This window comes from Notamacropus eugenii, chromosome 6 (genome assembly GCF_028372415.1).
Source record: "Notamacropus eugenii isolate mMacEug1 chromosome 6, mMacEug1.pri_v2, whole genome shotgun sequence".
Taxonomy (NCBI): domain Eukaryota; kingdom Metazoa; phylum Chordata; class Mammalia; order Diprotodontia; family Macropodidae; genus Notamacropus; species Notamacropus eugenii.
The window spans coordinates 355,428,242-355,446,476 of NC_092877.1; the positions used below are offsets into that span (position 1 = coordinate 355,428,242).

An 18,235-nucleotide genomic window follows, 5' to 3' on the forward strand; every position below is an offset into this window, starting at 1 on the left:
TGCATATATCCACATGTGCATGTACATATATGTATTTTTATATAGTACATATATGTGTGTATATGCATATATGTGTACACACACATTTGTGTCTAATGGAAGCCATCTCTAGAGCAGGGGAGAGGGAAGAAATAAAAGGGAAAAAAGAAATTTACATAATTATATATTTTAAAAATTGTGCATAATAAAATTTCAGTTTCATGAGCAAGCATCTTTTATTATTCTACTATGTTATGGAAATGATTGTTTTGTTTCATAAGTTAAAAATAAAATAACAAAGAAAAGAATTACTGGTCCAGATCTTGTGAGATTTATGAGTAAGAAGACAGCACTTGAGTTGTCCTCGTACCTCTTGATTTGGCTATGTGATTCACCTATACCCCATTCTGAACTTACATTTCCTGGTTATATATCCAGTTCTTGCATGTAGGTCACTACTGGACAAGCTACAGCTGCCTCATGTCTTCCTGATATCTCTCCATTCCCTCTTGGGTCACCCCAATTGGAAATGTTTGATGATTACAGTGTTCCTTGGTTCACAATTAGACAGCATTCCTGGTACGATAGGAATATTTAAAAGATTTTTTTTTTGTTGTTGTCAGGGAGTGACTTGAACCTTTTGAAACTTCTCAGATGATTTTACTAAATTTTGGTCTCAGCTCGTAGCCAATTGTTTTAATTATCCAAAATATATAGAGTAATGTATCTAACCTCACGCCATAATCAAGGCAACAGGGATTGTAAATCATTATTTTTCTCTATGTTTTGATATACATCCATTTCTTTTGTGCTGTCATGAATCTCATTTAGGCTTTATCGTGGTAACTAAGCTCCCACTTTGTGCTTTGTACTAAGTGTTAGCGATGTAAAAAAGTGCCAAAATTATTCCCTTCACTCAAGAAACTTACAATCTAATGGGGAAGACAAAACACAAACGATTGTGTACGACCTATGTATATAGCATGACTCTGTACCAAGTCTATGTAATAGAAATCACATATATGAAATCATATGTGTATATGTATACACAAAATGCCATCTACAAAAGTGGAACATTTTAGGACATCATCATGTATAGTAACCTCTCCTCCTGCCTCTTCCATTTAGAATTTTCCTGGATTTCTTCCATGATAGAAGTGAACAATATTGATGATTATATGTTTCCATGTTTTATACTTTCCTTGACTCTGATAGTGTAAAGGCATGAAAGTCATTAATTGAGGTTACCTCTGAAGGTAAGTAATCAAGGAATCTTTTATAATCATAATATGTGTATGGGAAAGTCCTTTTTGAAGGAGAATCATCAGGACTACAATTTACTTTATTCAGTCAATTTCCTTTCCTATACTTGACAAATAATACAGCAGGATCTTGTATTCTCTGTATCTTTTAGCCAACTATGACACTATAAAAATCTCACCTACTCTAGAAAATTATCTACCTGTTCTCACATTTCATTCAAATATTCCCTTGATAAATATGCATACCATTTTCATAAAAATTTTATAAATATCAAAAAAAGGGAAAGGAAACATATGAGTTAATAATTGCTGATGTCATCTCAAGCAAATTTTCTTTTCTCAGTATTTTTTTCTAGTTTAATATTTCATTTCCTTGAGACATCTGGAAAACTGATCTTTCAATGTTTTTGTAATCTGAGGGCAGAACATGTAGTAACCAATCTCTATCAATGAGGAGAGTTTTATGCAAATAGGTTTTGGATTGTTAGCTACATTCTAATATTGTGCTTTGACCATAGTCATCTTTTCTATGTATCATTGTTCTCCCAATGATCTCAGGCATCATTTCTCTTTCCTTATCAGGCCACTGGGTTCTGAGGTGGTCCATTGGAGAAAGTTCTACTTTTATCAATGACAAATATATGTTTTCTTGTTATTTGTTACCATTTTCCCAGGTTCATTTGTACAGTCTCTGGGGATGACCTCACATCAACCTACAAACATAACAAGAGAGCCCCTTGCTCCATCTATCCACCCAGAAACCAGTCAACAATCACAACTCTGCTGCCCAGGAAGGGGTAAAGACGGAGCTTAAAAGAAGTACCATGAAAAAGAGAATATCAAACATGGAATGAATGATTTGGTCTAGCCCTCTTCTTTGACAGCTCATGAAGTTGAGACCAGATTAGGTGATTTGCTCATAGACATATGATGAACAGGAGAGCTTGGACTTGAACCCAAATCTGACTCCACTCCAGTTTCTACAAGTTTATTAACAATAACTCTGAGGTTAGGGGTAGTTGTGTATACTTATTGGAATGATGTAGAGAGAAACAGAGAGGGAAGAGACAACCAAGTGTGAGGGATAACACAAAATTCGAGATTTGGAGTTAAAGGATGTAGAATCAAACCTACCTCTGTCTCTTGTTACCTGGAGACTGGGGGTGAGACACTTCTAGACTTTTCTAGACCTTCATTTTCTCATCTGTGAAATGAGTCTTAGACAAATTAGCCTCTAAGAACCCTCACAGCTTCAAATCTAGTATCCTATAATGTCATGAAAGTGGCATGATTGAAGTGTTAATCCAACTTTTAATCCAAGTTGAACATTCAAAGTCATGATTCATTTTGAAAAAATTGTATTTATTTTATTCAGAACTTAAGAAATAATACAAGCATTTTCAAAATATAGTAGAATAAAAAAGATGATAACCCATAAAACTGCAAATCTAGCATGTACAACTTTCTATTCCCTTTAAATATATGATAAAGTTATCAGGTAACCTTTTCTTCCCTTATTTCTCCCCCCTCACCCTAGAGATGGTTACCATTAGTCACAAATATATATATACATATATATGTGTGTGTATCTCTACATATGTTTGTGTTTGCATGTATCTGTATATGTCTGTCTGTATATATGTGTGTGTGTATGTATGTTTGTATATATGTGTGTATGTATGTGTAAAACCATCTTCCTCCATAGTTCCCTTGTAGTTCATTTAAGTATTTATAAAAGTCAAAATGACTTAGTCACTGAAGTTGTTCTTAAAACAATATTGCTGTTATCATATACAACATTCTCTTGGCTCTGCTCATATGATTCAGTGACAAACCTCTTATTTGAGTTAAGGACAGATAAATTTCTAATGATGTACTCTGTTGAACAGATTACGATGACTTTCAGCTTCCTGATGCCATATTTTTATTCTAATTATACATTATATGGTAGACAGAGTATTGGACTGAGTAGGGGAAAGGGCAGTCGGAACAAATTTGAACAAGTCATTTCTCAGTCTCCATTTCTTACTCTTTTAAATGGATATAATAATATCTACTTCGCAGGAATGTTGTGAAGAGATGCGGGATAGAGCAGATAAAGCAATGGACTTGAAGTCAGAAAAGCCTGGATCCCAGTCCTGCCTCAGACGCATACTAGCCACGTGACCCTGGGCAAGGCATCTGATATTTCTAAGTCTCACTTTTTTCATCCGTAAGATGAGGGTTCTGGGCTCAATGGTCTATAAAATCCTTTCTGACTTTGAATCCATGACCATGTTACCTAATGAGGATCAAATGAGATCATGTATTTAAAATTATTTGCAAACTTGAAAGTAATAAAGGCCAACTGTTCTTGTTATCAAAATCATTATTTTTGTACATTGTCTGTTAGAGACTGTTGGCCATATGATCTAAAGTAGATCCAGCTACTTACCTTCCTCACAGTAATTGCCTGTCCAGCCAAGTCCACAGGTACAGGTTCCATCCGTGGGATTACAAATCCCACCATTTTTGCATGCACAGGTCAGCTGACATTTGTGCCCATATCTTGCCTGGGGACAAACTGTAGATATATTTTAAAAATTAACACAGTAGAGGAAAGTATCACACAGATAGCACTACTCAGTGAGTTAGATGGAGAAACTGCACAATGTAGTGTCATAGTATAAGGCAATGTTTATGAATTTTCTGAAGTTACGCAGAGAGAATCAGTGCTGAGGTAGAGATATCAACAGGAAGTCATTCAACAAGCATTTATCAGGCAATTTGTGCCCATCGCTGTGCAACATTCTGGGGATACAAAGAAATGCAAAAAAAAAATAATCTTTGGTCTCATAGCTCACAAGCTAATCGGGCCACAACCTGTAAACAGCTATTTAGGACATCTTATATAAAAAAGTACTTTTTTCACAACAGGCCTGGAAAGAAAGTAGTAAAATAATATTATTCACATTCGTCAGATGAGGAAATTGAGGCTTGGAGAGGTTAATGAACTTGCCTTGGTTATGGATACAGTATGAATTGGTGAGAAGATTTAAACCTGCAACAAGATCTAAATGAAAGATCTTTAAATTATACTATCATGTCACTAAACAGATGCTATTGTACTTATGCCCAGTCCTGACTGTGTAATTTTAAAGCTTCTGGCAGTAATGATAAAGATTAAAAATAAAAAAAAGGACCTAGGCAGGGGTACGATGGAGTCAGGTCGATCTGACTCCCAAGAGCTGATTGTTAAATTTTCAGTATCAGCATTTACAACATAGAATTGAAAAATACTATAAATTAGGGTTTATTGTTTTGTTGCTTGCCAAGATTTAAGAAAGTGACGGAGAAAATTTTAATAATGCAGCTCAAACTTTAGAGTGTATTGGGCTTTTCTAGAGAGTTGATTGTTAAGCAAGTGCCAGCACATCACTGGATCTAGGAGCATGGGTCATTGGGTTCCTTAGTCAGGCAGAAGCATGACTGAAAGTCTGGTATTAGCTCTTAGTGGTGAGTGGAACAAGGAGGCAGATAACTTTCTAATCATGTCTGCAGGTAGTACATTTAACAGATATATGACTTAACCCTCTGTCCTATAGCCATGATTGCTTCCTAACACTTAGAAGGTCAATTATTTGTGAGACTACAGTGAAATCTCAAATAGATGAAGTTTAGAGTATGTCTGATAAGTGGCGCTTCATATTTTTTATAACTATAATCTGAGTAAGTGAAAAAATACTGCATTGTCACAGTTAACTAGATTTTGTTCCTTTCTCTCCTACAATTCATAGACCACAGTTTGAACTGGAGATTTTAATTTCTTGATGAGTCCAAGGGAGATACTTTGAGAAAAACCTTTAAGCTTAAGTTTGCCCTGTTTACTCAAGTGGGACTTTATAGCAGTAAACACAAAAGACACACGGGCAGACTGTCTACTCTCTCCCTCTGAAACTGCTTACTATAGAAAAACCTATAAAAATCTGCCTGCTCCCTTCATTTATTTTTATCAAGGATGCAGCAGTTAAGTATGTAAAAATTATTAAGATCACTATAAGGGTGTCTAGGATCTAGGATCCTAGGTTCAGACCTGGGAGGACCTCAGAGGCCATTTGGGCTCATTTCCAGAGGAGGAAACTGAAGCCAAGAGAGGGGGGGGGGGGGTTACTTGCCTATGATCACGCAGATAATAAATAGAGTCACTTTTAAACCCAAGATTTTAACTCAGGTTCTCTAACTTGAAATCCAAACTCTTGGAGTGTTGATTAAAAATTCTCTTCATGGTATTGGAATGAGTGGTCTCAGCAACTTGACAAAGACGTTTTTGGGCTTTTTCACTTGGTTTGGAACATAACACCTCATGGAAGCTATGAATGTACCCACTGACAACCCAGCAACACCACTTGCTTGTATATATTAATTAACACCAGTTAATTGTAATGGCCACTGATGATCTAGGCTTCTTCTTTGGAATAAGTATTGTATATGGGAGTAGACATCAGTAGACTAGATCAAAGAACAAAAACTAAGCTGTGTGTGTGTGTGCATGTATGTGTGTGTATGTGTGTGTGTGTATGTTACCCCTTACCCTACACAAGACTGCTCAGAGGGGTTTTTGAAGAGGGGATGTGTATGCTCATCTTTCGTTGATGAAGAAGACCATGCCATCTGAGAAATAATGACATGACTTGCGCTTGACTTTGTTTTGAGTGAGGAAGGGCTGTGCAGGTCACCAGCCTCACTTCTCCTCCAGAGCTATCTGCATCCAGTGACCAGATGTTCATTAGAATGACTGGAGATGACCCAGGATGAGGCAATTGGAGTTAAGTGACTTGCCCAAGGTCACACAGCTAGTGAGTGTCAAGTGTCTGAAGAAAGATTTGAACTCAGGTCCTCCTGACTCCTGCACTGGTGCTCCATCCACAGCACCACCTAACTGCCCCCAATGAGGGAATAGTTTAGCTTCAAGAGAGGATTCTAGAAATGGTAGCAGTTTGGAGCAACGACCAAACATCAAGAACTCCTGAACTGAGCCTTTTAGAGAGAAGAAGAGCTATTGTGTTGGTCCAGAGCTAGAGGAGTGGCAAGGGACTGAGCCATCATGCATCTCTTCCTGCTGCTATGGTTCTTGTGGGAGTTGGAAGTTGGGTGGTTGACACCTTAGCAAATTTAAGTAAAAATTCCATGCTGGAATAGTCCCAAATCTCAGGGTAGTAATCTAATTCTAAGTTCTTGGGGAACAGAGTAATTCACTGGAGGGTAATAGGGTGTTTTTCTAGATCTTGCACAAATTTTCTTTCTCGAGAGTCTCAACTGAAGGGTAGGGTTATATGTCTGCGGGATGGTATGGGTCTCTAAGAGGAAGGAAAAATGAAGTGAAGGAGAATTGTTCTTTAGTGTTTATGGTCTCCTGTGAGCCCCTTATGTTCAGTATGATACAATAAAGGCAATCTTGAATTTGATATATATTATTAATTTGAGTGCTTGTAGTGGAAACCTAAGAACCTTTTGCTCACATCTGTAGAAATCTAAAAGCAGAAGTATGATGATGTCTCTAGGGGAGGTCTATGGGTAGGGGCCAGATGAACCAAATTCTGATGTTCCTAGTCTAAACTCTGGGTGGAGATGTGAATCAAAGACAATGATTTATGAGAATCCTTCCCACCTCCAACTGAACCTAGTAAACGTAAATCCAGACTATAGGTTTCTGTTGTTTTCATGCAGGATAATGTAACCTGCTTGAGGATAAGGATAACTTCCTCACTGGAAGTTCCTTGTACCAATGACAGCAACGGTCCAGTTTAAAAACAACTAAAAATGACTTTGTCTCCCCTGATCTTAGCAAAGTGTTTAATAAATGCTACATTAGATTGGATTATGTTTAAATTGTCATTCTCAGAAGACTGCTAATAAGAAAAAAATAATTAAATAACTTTATAGTTGCCAGTCTTCTGCATTATCTCTTCTTGGTGATAGTAACAAGTAGGTGATCATCCAGATTCTTCTCATCTGTTTTTAGCTATCATGAAAATCAATCCTGAGTTACCTTCAAAATTGTACTATTTCCAGTATGGAGTCTCTCTCTGTTTACTTGGTATGGTCTATACTCTATTTCTGGCTTTGTCTTTTGAAGTTACTAGTTTCATTTCCTTGTAAAACATATAGATTACTAAAATGTTAGGGTCCAAATGTAATGATTCAATCATTATCCATCATGAACAAAGAAACATTAGGAAATCTCTCTTTCATTTTGTGTTTATTATTTTCCTTTCATTTTCACATAAAAATGGTCTTGGGATGAAGGGACTTATTTGGGTCTTGAGCCACGCTTTCCTTCAGATGCATTTTTTTCTTCCATGGTTGGTGAGATGATACCATTTTCAATGTTATATTATTCTCCTCTGTAACATTTTGCAAATGAGTTTACATTCTAAAGTAGTGTTGACTTTGGCTGCCATGAGACTGAGCTTGGCAAGTTCAAGTGCTTCCTGGCTGAGACAGTTTGGGGGCTCTGTTGGCCTCTTTTGCAGAGTGACTATTTAAGGTTGATTCAATTTCTCTCAGAAGTGATTACATCAGAATCAAAGTTCTTTCATTTTACCCATTTTCCATTCTTTAGCGTCAATACTCATTGAAATGGGTCAGATGGGAGTTGTTGAAATTATACCCATCTTCTCACCTTTATTCCTTCTTCTCATTTGTTGTTGATTTTGGTCCTTGCTCTATCTAGTTAATCTGGCCATATGATGACAGCTCATTCAGAAATGACTCCCATATTGGTAACTAACTATCTTTGACCTGATAAGATATAATCCAATTTAGTCTGTGCTTATATTGTTGAGTGTAACCTCGGCAACATCAGTTGTCACATTCATTAAAGGTGGAGTTGGCAAAAATGTTAGTAAACACTGAGAATCAGTGAGTGAAAAAGGTAAGGGCTTGTGGATTCTTCAGAAGCTTTATACCAGTATATCATGAATACTTTCTTTAAGAAAAACGTTGGACTATCTTTGAGACTCTGTCCTAGACCCTCTTCTCCTTTTACTTGGTTCTGTCTCATTTGGAAATCACATTAGCTCCTATGAGTTTAAAGAAAATCTCTATGCAGATGACTCGAAGATCTATATATCCAGCCCTTCGTCTATCCAAAGTAATAGGAAGCCATTGGAGTTTACCGAGGTACAGGTTACATGGGCAAATCTCCATATTAGAAAACTCACATTGGTAGTTGAGTGAATAATGTATTGGAGTAGGAGGAGAGTTAGAGCAGGTAAAACAAATAGAAGGATATTATAATAGATGATGAGGTACTGACCTGGACGAAAGTGAGGAGGAGGGGGTGTGAAGGTAGAAATGACAAAGTCGGTCAATGTTTTAGATATGTGGGCTGAAAGAGAGTAAGGGGTCAAGGGTGCAACCCTAAGTGACTGGCAGGAAGGTGAGTGTTTGAGGTAAAATATGATGATCTCTGTTTTGAACTGTGCTGCTTGGGATCCATTCTGAGATGTCTCTAAGACAGTCAATGCTATTGTATTGTAGTGAGATTGGGAGAAAATAAGTGCATAGATCAATTTGCTTATGTTACCTTGCTGTATCATTCAAGGCAACAAATAAACTGATGAATATATCTTATCCATTGATTGCACTCATAAGGTGGAATCTGTAGGCAAGAATCAAAGGATAAGGCTTTTTGGAATGTTTGAAATTGACCCTGATGGAGGTAGTATCTGATCTTATCTACATGCTTCTATTGACAGAACCGAGCATGGATGCACTCATTTAAAATTTTATAAATAGCATTCAAATTATTATCTGGTAATTTCCTCTTAAATGAGAAGATTTATGATTTTTGTAATAGGCTCTTCAAAGTATTGTCTCTACTGTCAGACTTGGGTGATGGAGTGTTTCATTTTGTAGAATTCCTCCCCCCTCCCTTTTTGTTATTCTTAGTTACAAGGGATAGTTCTTTGGCAAGAAGAAGGAATGAGAAGAATACATTTGTAACTGAAAATAATTTAAGAACAAAATACAGAAGTACAAAGTCGGGTGTTTACAAATGACACAATCGATTCTGATTACATGGAATTGGAACGTTTTTGCATGAACCCAATAATACAAGTAGGATAAGAAGAGTAGAAAAAATACTTGTACCAGGTATTTCTGATAAAAAACTGATGTTCAAGATAAATAGTCAAGTAACAGGAATACATAGAAGACCAAATGCCATTCCTCAATGAAGAAATGATAAAAAGATGAAAAGTTCTCAAGAAGAGAATTGCATGCTATGCATGACCATATAAAAGAAGGTGAATGATAAAAAGAAAGGTTCCTCGTATGCCCAAGTATTAATAGGAATAGTTTTTATAATAGCAAAGGACTGGGAACAAAGCAAACATCCACAGATTGTGGGTTTTGGTGGATGAATTTAGGGGGATATTATTGTGATGTAAGAAAGGATAGGTGTGAGGATTATAGACAAGTATCAAGAGATTAATTTGATGAAAAGTGAAGTAGAAACAGGAAAGTAACATATACAATGTAGGTGGAAACAAAAATAATAACAAAACAACTGAAACCGAATCCTGTGAAATTATAAGGACCAAGCTTGACTCCAAAGAATACATCGATGGAGGCATTTTCTCCTATTTTTTTGGAAGAGATTGGATGTGGAACACTATCTAAAGTCAGGCTCCTTCAGCAGGCTTACACAGAGCCTGGTGCATAGTAAGAGCTTAATAAACAATAATTGGTTGATTGAATGACTGTTTGGTTGGTTTCGATGAGCTGTTTTCTTCCTCTCTTTTTTATTCTTTGTTATGATGGATTGCTGTTTGGAAGAGGGAAGAAGGTTATAATAGGAAGCGGAAATGATGTTAAAACAAAAACACTTTTAAAAATTCAGTTAAAAATTAAAGTGCAACTTCACAAGATCAGGTATTTTAACATATTTTTTCCTCCCAAGAAGAAACCATTCTAAGTAAGAAGAGTGTGTTTACTTTCCTTGGCTCCCAAGCTACCTTTATATTTCATGTTTGTTATTCCCTAGACAGATGAGGTGACCTTGTCTATCTCATTCTGTTCCTTTGCTGATAGCTGGGTCCACCATGCTCAGGTGGGCACTGGCACCATCCAGTCTTTGGGTCAACCTGCCCTGGGCCACAGAAACACAACAGGGCACAATTCTTCCTGTAGTGATTTTCAGGACAAACTACAGGAAAAACAACACGAGCAGATTTTTCTCATTAAAACATTCTGGCTGTCAACGAACATTTTTTTTTAACTTTGTAATACAAGGCCCCTTCTTTTAATCAAACAACCTTCTCTGACTTGCCTTCAGTTCAGCTTTGAGTCTAAAAAAAGTTGCTTTCAAAAGGAAAAGAAATTGTTCAAAGCTTTGCTTATTTTTTCATTGCAATTTGGGTTGACGTTTGGAATTTCCAAGTAAACACGTAGTGTCAAAACACTTTGACCAGAAATCTCTCTTGCAAATTAGGGGCCTCAAGTGGTCCCAATTTAGATGGAAGCTCACCTTTTTAAAAAAAGTACAGATTCTTCTTTAGTGTAGGAAGGGCACTGGATTTGGAACCAAAATTTAGAGACCAGATCCTGGTTTGACATTTCAGTTCCTATGCGACCTTGAAACATTCATTTAACTTCCAAGGGTCTCAGGTTCTTCATCTCTAAAATGAGAGGACTGGATTAAATGACCACTGAAGGCCTTTCCAGCTCTCAATCTTGACCACAAAATAGTTTCCTTAGAAGTTTAGCTCGCATGTACAAATACCAAGATAGGATGTTATTGTAAGCAAGTCTTCACTGCTGAAGCTGAGGAGAGAACACCATTTGTAGGACTTGTGGGCTCAGAATGATTTTCACAGGTTCTTATTTGTATATTGGCCTCAGCAGAGTGCCTGTCACATGCCTGCTTGCTTGAATATAAGCAAAATGCCATCATATGTTAGCCCAAGAGGGCTAGTCCCTTTCATCTGATAAATAAGGAAAATGAGTTCCTGATGTGACTTGTCTAAGGTCTCATAACTGGCTTGTAGAAGAGTCAGACCAGAAGTCAAGTTCTTTGATTTAGCTACTGTGCCATAGTAACTTCCTACAGAGTCGCTTTAACATGATATGTCAGTGGTAGAGACATCATCCCTAAATGTTGTGAATAATTCAGATAAGTTTGCTAGTTATTTTCCAATCCATTCCATTAAAGTAAAAAAAAAACCCCAACATTTAATTTATCATCATCATCATCATCATCTTCATCATCACTGTCACCATCATTGTTATTATTAACTATAAGATACTGCAATAGCTGCCAGCATACAAAGACAAAAAACCAACAGCAAACATGCTTGCTACCACACCTGGCTGTTTCTCTGAAAAAAATGCAAGGCACTATTGGTTATCAGATGTGAGAAAGACTATATCACTATGGGGCATCAGGAAAAACCCAGTGGGAATAAAAATGTCACTTGAGCTGAGTATAGAGGGGATACTGAAATTCCAAGAGGGGGAGGGGAGAAAGCGGAGTATTGGAAGTATAGAGTAACGAAATGAGAGATTGGATATGTACAGCTTTGTCGGTAAGTTGTTTTTCAGTTGTGTCTGACTCATCATGACCCCATTTGAGGTTTTCTTGGTAGAGATACTGGAGGGGTTTGCCATTTCCTTCTCCAGTTCATTTTACAGATGAAGAAACTGAGGCAAATAGAGTTAAATGCCTTGCCCAGGGTCACACAGCTAGCAAGTATCTGAGGCTGAATTTGAACTCAGGTTTTCCTGATTCCAGGCTCAGCACTCTATCCACTGCCCTCTGTGTACAGCTAGTGTGCTAATTTGACTGAAATGAAGAGTGTGTGAGGGAATGAAGTATAATAACATAGCTAAGACCAAGGAGAGTCAGATCATGAAGGGCTTTGAACCCTAAAGGTGTTGATATTTTCTCCTTGGGGTCATAGGGAGCTGTTGAAGTGTGTTGATCAGAGAGTGGAGTGGCTACTCTGGACTCTAGGGATATCATCTGGTTCATTTTATGAAGGATGGATTGCAGAGGGGAGAAGATTGAGTCAGGGAGAATAGTCTAGAGGATTGCCATAGTCAAGTGAGAAAAGATAAGGCTCTCGATTTATGTGATGGTTATGTGAGCAGAGAGAAAGGGAACAAAGTGAGAGGGGTTGGGGATTAGAATCCACAAGCCTTTGCAACTAGATCTCATTAGATCCAGCAAGGCATAATTTTCTTTTGTTGAACTCTTTCCTTGTCCATTCAAAACCCAAACATATTTTAGGGAAATTGGATCAGCTTGCCCCTGACCACTCACACTTAAGTCAACGGTTGTTCAGTCCTCTCAAGTTGAAGTCTCTGAGTCTTTTGGAACAGTTTTCCTTTGAGCTGGGAAATTGTTTTGGGGAAGTAGAACTATAAGATATTGAAATGAGTTTGAAATTTTGAACCCAGGCAACCCCAGTTGGGTGGGATCTTGGCCAATCCATTTTCCAATCCTGAGTCTGACCCAACTCTGTGGGAGTGGGAGGTGCTGGGACCAAAACTCTCTCTTTGGCCAGCTTCCACAGACTCCAGCTTTAAATCAAGTTCTGACAAAAGGAATACTCACCCTGAGATTTCGGTCAGTGTGTGTTTGTTTGCACTGCAGTAAATTATCAAATACAATAGCTGGGGCATTGTTTTTTCTGCTAACTGAAACTCCTAAAGACTCATTCAGTGCTGGCCTTGGCTAAGAGACTAAGCTGTCCTGGCAAGATGTAGTTAACCCCTCCATTACCACTTCCAGCGACTTACCCTGACCACAGTCTGTGCCAGTGAAGCCAGGCGGGCAGTCACAGGTGCCAAGCAGGGGGTCACAATGGCCTCCATTCATGCATTTACACATCTTTTGGCAGTAAGGACCATAAGTGCCTTCTGGGCACCCTGTTGAAAAAAGAACAAAACCACATGTTACACTGTTTCTGGAAGCCAGCCAGTGTCTCATTTCATGTTCTTGGGCACTCAGTTACTTAAACATTCAAAGTAATGGCTCATTGGGGCATTTTTGGTCCTGCTCAAGTTATTCCCATTGAGAATCAATTCTTCTGGTCAGGCAGCTGTCTCAGAGACTCAAGTTAGTGCAGTGGGTTTTTATGACGTACCTACTGTGTGCCAGGCTCTGTGTAGGTTCTGGGGATGCAGAGATAAAACCAAATAATGCCTTCCCGTGAACAGCTTAGAGTCTATTAGATGTAGTCAGAAGGTGATCTCTCAAATGCTCTCCTTCCTTCCCTTTTCTCTGTTAGAATCCCTAAGTTCTTCCAGAACACAGCTCAGTACCAACTTCTATATAAGACCTTTCTTTTTCTCCTAGATATTCATTATCTCTCTTATAACATTGATTTATACTGAGTTATCTGTGTATGTATTATCTCTCAGTAAAAGGTAAGCTTCTGGAGCACAGGAACTATTTTGGGTGTCAAATTAAATTGAAGGCAAACTTTCCCCCATATCTCCCATTAAAGTTCTCCTTGGATACTATACATGGCTTGGTATGTACTCTGGATTTCAAGAGACTACACCAACTCAGTGGAATCTCTGGTAGGGTCTACCATGTTAGAGCACTCTTAGGTATATAAGTAGCATTGGATTATGTGTTTGCTGTCAAAGTACAAGCCCAAGAAAGTCTATAGAAATAGACTCATGGACAGTTTAGTAACTGCAGCAAGTCCCCAAACTGGCCAACCAAGGGACCATGGTCTGTTCCAGTGGAAGGGATGCTAGTCCCAGTGAACCCCCAAATCCCTGAAGCATGGGAGTACAGGAGGCCACAGGCAGAAGATCTCTGATGTTACTCACCAACCTTCTACGTTCCTGTCAGGCTTAGGTTACAGCCCTAACCCCAAATTCGATGCAAATAAAACTATTTTTGTTTAAAACAACAATGTCAATAATGAAAACAGCAAGATGAAAGATGGTAGTCCACCAAGAAAACTACTCTCGTTGAAACCTAGAACAAAATAGTTTTCTGGGCATTATATAGGTCCCTACTATAATGGTTCAAAGGACTGCAGCCCTTGCCATAGAGGCCCATAGGACTTGGTTGGGGTAATCAAGTCTTTCTTGACTCATTTATTCTACTTTGTATTCTTAGAATTGTTTGTTTCTGTACCTGTGTAATTCAGGTGTTCCTTTGCATGAACCCTAACTAGATAATGCCATGAATGGCTACGATTAGTCATGCTGGAGTGCCTAATCCCCAGTGGACTGTTCCTTAATGCTGTCAATGGATTACTCTAAGAACGGACATTTTTGCCCTCTTCTATTGTTTACAGTTAGATAAAAATCCTTCACCTGGAGGTCACCTTAAACTGGATGGTGGGTTCTGAATTGTACCTGATAATTCCCTGTATGATGAGTGAGGTAGATAGGGTAGCTGGTACTTTTACAGATGTGGAAAATGAGCCTCAGAGAGATGAAGTGTCTTGGCCAAGATTACATGACCTGTAAGTGACAACAATGGAAGCTAATCCCTGTTACCAACTGAGAAATCTCCTGAGGTGTCAGGATGCCCTACAGAAAGAAATATAGCTACTCAGGGCAATCATGGACAGTTGAATGAACTGTTAGATAGGAGAGATCAAGGTAGATTGAGGGTGTAAGTAGAAGACAGGAAGAGTGGAGACTGGACTAGGAGACTCTACCCAAGTAAAGAACGTCTTTCTGAGTTGAAGGTGGTAAAATTGACGTTTTATGAACCTTTAAAATGTTTCTCCTATGATTCTACCCATATTTCTCAGTTAGTCTGGGAGAAATTATTGTAAGGTAGGAAATCTGGGTGCTAACCACAGCTAAAATCCCTGTATAGGGCTGAGTGAATGGGGGAAATTTCCCTTTCCTATGTTTGGTATTCATCATTGCAATGGGCATATTGGATACATCTGTTTATCTCCTGCTAGGTCAGTCCATTTGGCATCAGAAAAGAGGAATCTTGCTCTGTCTTTTATTCCTAGAAAAATTGGAAGCAATGAGATGGAGTTATTTGGCTAGCAGATAGGAAGCTGTAGGAAAAGAAAAAACTTTGCAAACCTAACATGCTATTAAAAGCACCAGCTAGAACAATTACATCCAGAATTGTTTTTCTGATCACTTCTGCTATCCTCCTGATCATTGTAGCAGAAAGGCAAGTCAATTAATCTAATCTGGAGCCTTGTGCACCAGCCCCAGGTGACCTGATTTAGATTTCCCATACTGAGGGTGTGGTTGGGGAAGCTGCCCATTTCCACTCTCCAAGGCTGATGTCTGGAGGAGAGGTGAAGTCAATGTTTCAACTTGGGTCTTTCGTGGTCAAGACCAGTGCTCTTTTAACTATACCTCTAGGAATGTAATCATGAGACTCCTTCCCGTTATTTCAGTAGGAATCAGTAGAATGAGGCTGCATGGTCAGAAACTCCATCTTTGAAGGTTCTTTTCTTTTGGTGTTCATCCAGTAAAAGGTGAGGGCATTTGCCAAGTGCCCCTGATCCTCCAATGCCTTCTTTTCACCTGCCTATCTTTTTCTCACACTTTTCCTAAATTTATTTTTTTATTGCTAGGTACACATTTTCCAACATGATGTTAAATCAGTACAAATGGAGTCATCAAGTAGAGAGATTCCTTCCTAGCAGTGGAAGTGAAGCTAATCCTGGCCTCTCTGTCTAGATTTGTGCATCTACTTTTTCCCTACCCCAACATATTTTGAAAGTTCCATCCCTGACCTGGTGAGAGGGTTGAGGCATGACCTTCCACTGGATACAGACCACCTATCAAATGGCCAGATATCTTCGTTAGGGAGCACATCAGCCATTTATCACTGCCACAATCTACTTTTCAAACCTTATCATTAATGACTCTCCTTTATATAGACTTATGTTCCAGAGAAATCAGATGACTGAAAATTGTTCAAATATAACATTGCGTTTTATCTCCTTCATATCTTTGTTCACATCATTCTCTCTGGTAGAAAAATATCTTTAGGTTCCATCTGTTCCCCTACTATCCATCTTTCAAGGTTTGACTAAAATATTATCTCATTTGACTAAGGTGCTACACGTGTTCTCCTGCCCCTCCCTTTGCCTTCTGTTCTTTGCCTATAGATCTTCATTGTGGCATAGTTCTCCCTGCAGTACTCTAGCTTCCAGGACCCAGGCACACTTCAGAAATGGTTTTCTCACTTTTGTTGGCTCAAATTATCCTATCCTGAAAATCAAGAAAAATGACTCCACAAATTTTGTTTTTACTCTTTCGTTATTTTTCTATCACATCTTACTCTTCGAGAGATCCTATTTGCGGTTTTCTTGGCAGAGATACTAGACTGGTTTGCCATTTCCTTCTTCGGCTCATTTTACAGATGAGGAAGCTGAGGCAACCAGGCTTAAGTGACTCGTGTAGGGTCACATAGCTAGTAAGTGTTTGAGACCATTTTGCAACTCAAGAAGATGAATCTTCCTGAGCCAACCCCTTCTTTCAACTCTGTGTTTATGAATGCACAAAATAAAATTCATGGTATTACAAAGGAAACAAATTCTGTTGAAATATAGTTGTTGTAATTTTAAAAAAGGAAAAAGGCAAGGTAAGAACCCCTATTCTAAATCAGGCTTCTGCTATCTTATAAGTCTCGGGAAGAAAAATAAGCTTGAGCTTGGGGTCTGGAGGGAGAGGAGAAAGGAAAATCCCAATCAGGCTCTAGATAGGTCTGGGGCAGTTCACACCTTTATTCAATCCTGTAATTTTTGTTCTTTCCCTGAATTACACACTTTATTTACAAACACAAACACAATGCTAATTTCTTTGTCTTCTTCACTTGGACTGTCCCCCCCCCCCCCCAACCCCTGACAATTATGGGAAAAGAAAGCTCAGCATGAGACACAATTCTGTAAGTCAGACATTTTTTCCTCCTACAGCTATTGGATTATTTTGTATCATAAAAGAAAAAAATACAACCAAGTCACTCCCTAACCTGCTTCCCATTTCCTACCTTCATAAGACATCAGCACCGTCTTGTAGCTTACCCTTGGTCCCCAGCTTCCTCTAGTTCTCCTCAATAGCTTTCTGACACCACACTTACATACATGTCCACACTTCCAAACAGATTTCCCTCAGATTCTTCCTTTTTCATCTTCAATATCAAAATGGGCAACTTCACAAGAGGTCCCTACCTTTCTTATTAGTATTCTCTTCCTATCATTAGAAAGTGCTTCCCTGGATCCCAATTAGTGTTGACAGTGTTTCTCTTGGGCATTTTCTCTTATGATTTAGTTCCATAACAGTAGCTTCTTCTTATCCTCCTCCTTTTCCTTCTCCTTCTCCTCCTCCTCCTCCTCCTTCTTTTTCTTCTTCTTCTTTTTCTCCTTCTTCTTCTCCTCCTCTTCTTCCATCTTCTTATTCTTCTTTCCCTCCTCCTCTAGCTCCTGCTCCTTCTTCTTTTGCTTCTTCTTCCTCTCCTCCTCCTCTTCCTTCTCCTTTTCTTCCCCCCTTATTAAATTAAATAAGTCTTTACTGATGTTTGTTGACTGCCAGGCAATGTTCCAGGTGCTGGGAATACAAAGACAAAAATCAATCTCTTCCTCAGTACCTTATATTCTACTGAGGGGTAGGGTGAGGTGGGAGGCATGGGCACTGCTAGATCAATGGAGAATATACACAAAGCAAACACTGGGTGATTTGTGGGTGGGGTGGGATTATAAAATAAGGAAAGGCCCTGTGGAGTATCTGAGCTGAGTCTTGAAGTCAACTTGGGATTCCAGGAGACTGATGTGCGGAGGGAGAACATTCTATGTTCAAAGTCATGGAGACCGGAGATGGAATGTCCTGGTCAAGGATCATGAAGTAAATCAATCTGGCTACAACATAGATGGGACAGCCAAGCATTCTATCCTAATTCAATGGCCTAACTATATGGATAAAGAAATGGAAGTATCGAAAGATGAGGAGGGATTTGTCCAAGGTCACACAGTCTGTGAATGGGGAGATCTAGTATTTGACCC

General features: G+C 38.6%; 1 protein-coding gene across 2 annotated transcripts in view; it reads right to left on the reverse strand.

The window, feature by feature from the left end:
- Nucleotides 1-17,779, reverse strand: part of LOC140510153 (uncharacterized) — a 34,181-nt gene extending 16,402 nt beyond the window's left edge. For both annotated transcript variants that reach the window (XM_072618545.1, XM_072618544.1), the window contains exons 1-3: nt 17,408-17,779; nt 13,026-13,154; nt 3,676-3,804 (exon numbers count right to left, since the gene is read on the reverse strand). In XM_072618545.1, coding sequence (XP_072474646.1) covers nt 3,676-3,804; nt 13,026-13,116 — 220 coding nt within the window. In that variant the 5' untranslated portion in view covers nt 13,117-13,154; nt 17,408-17,779. The remainder of the gene's footprint in view (nt 1-3,675; nt 3,805-13,025; nt 13,155-17,407) is intronic.
- Between the last annotated feature and the right edge of the window lie 456 nt (nt 17,780-18,235).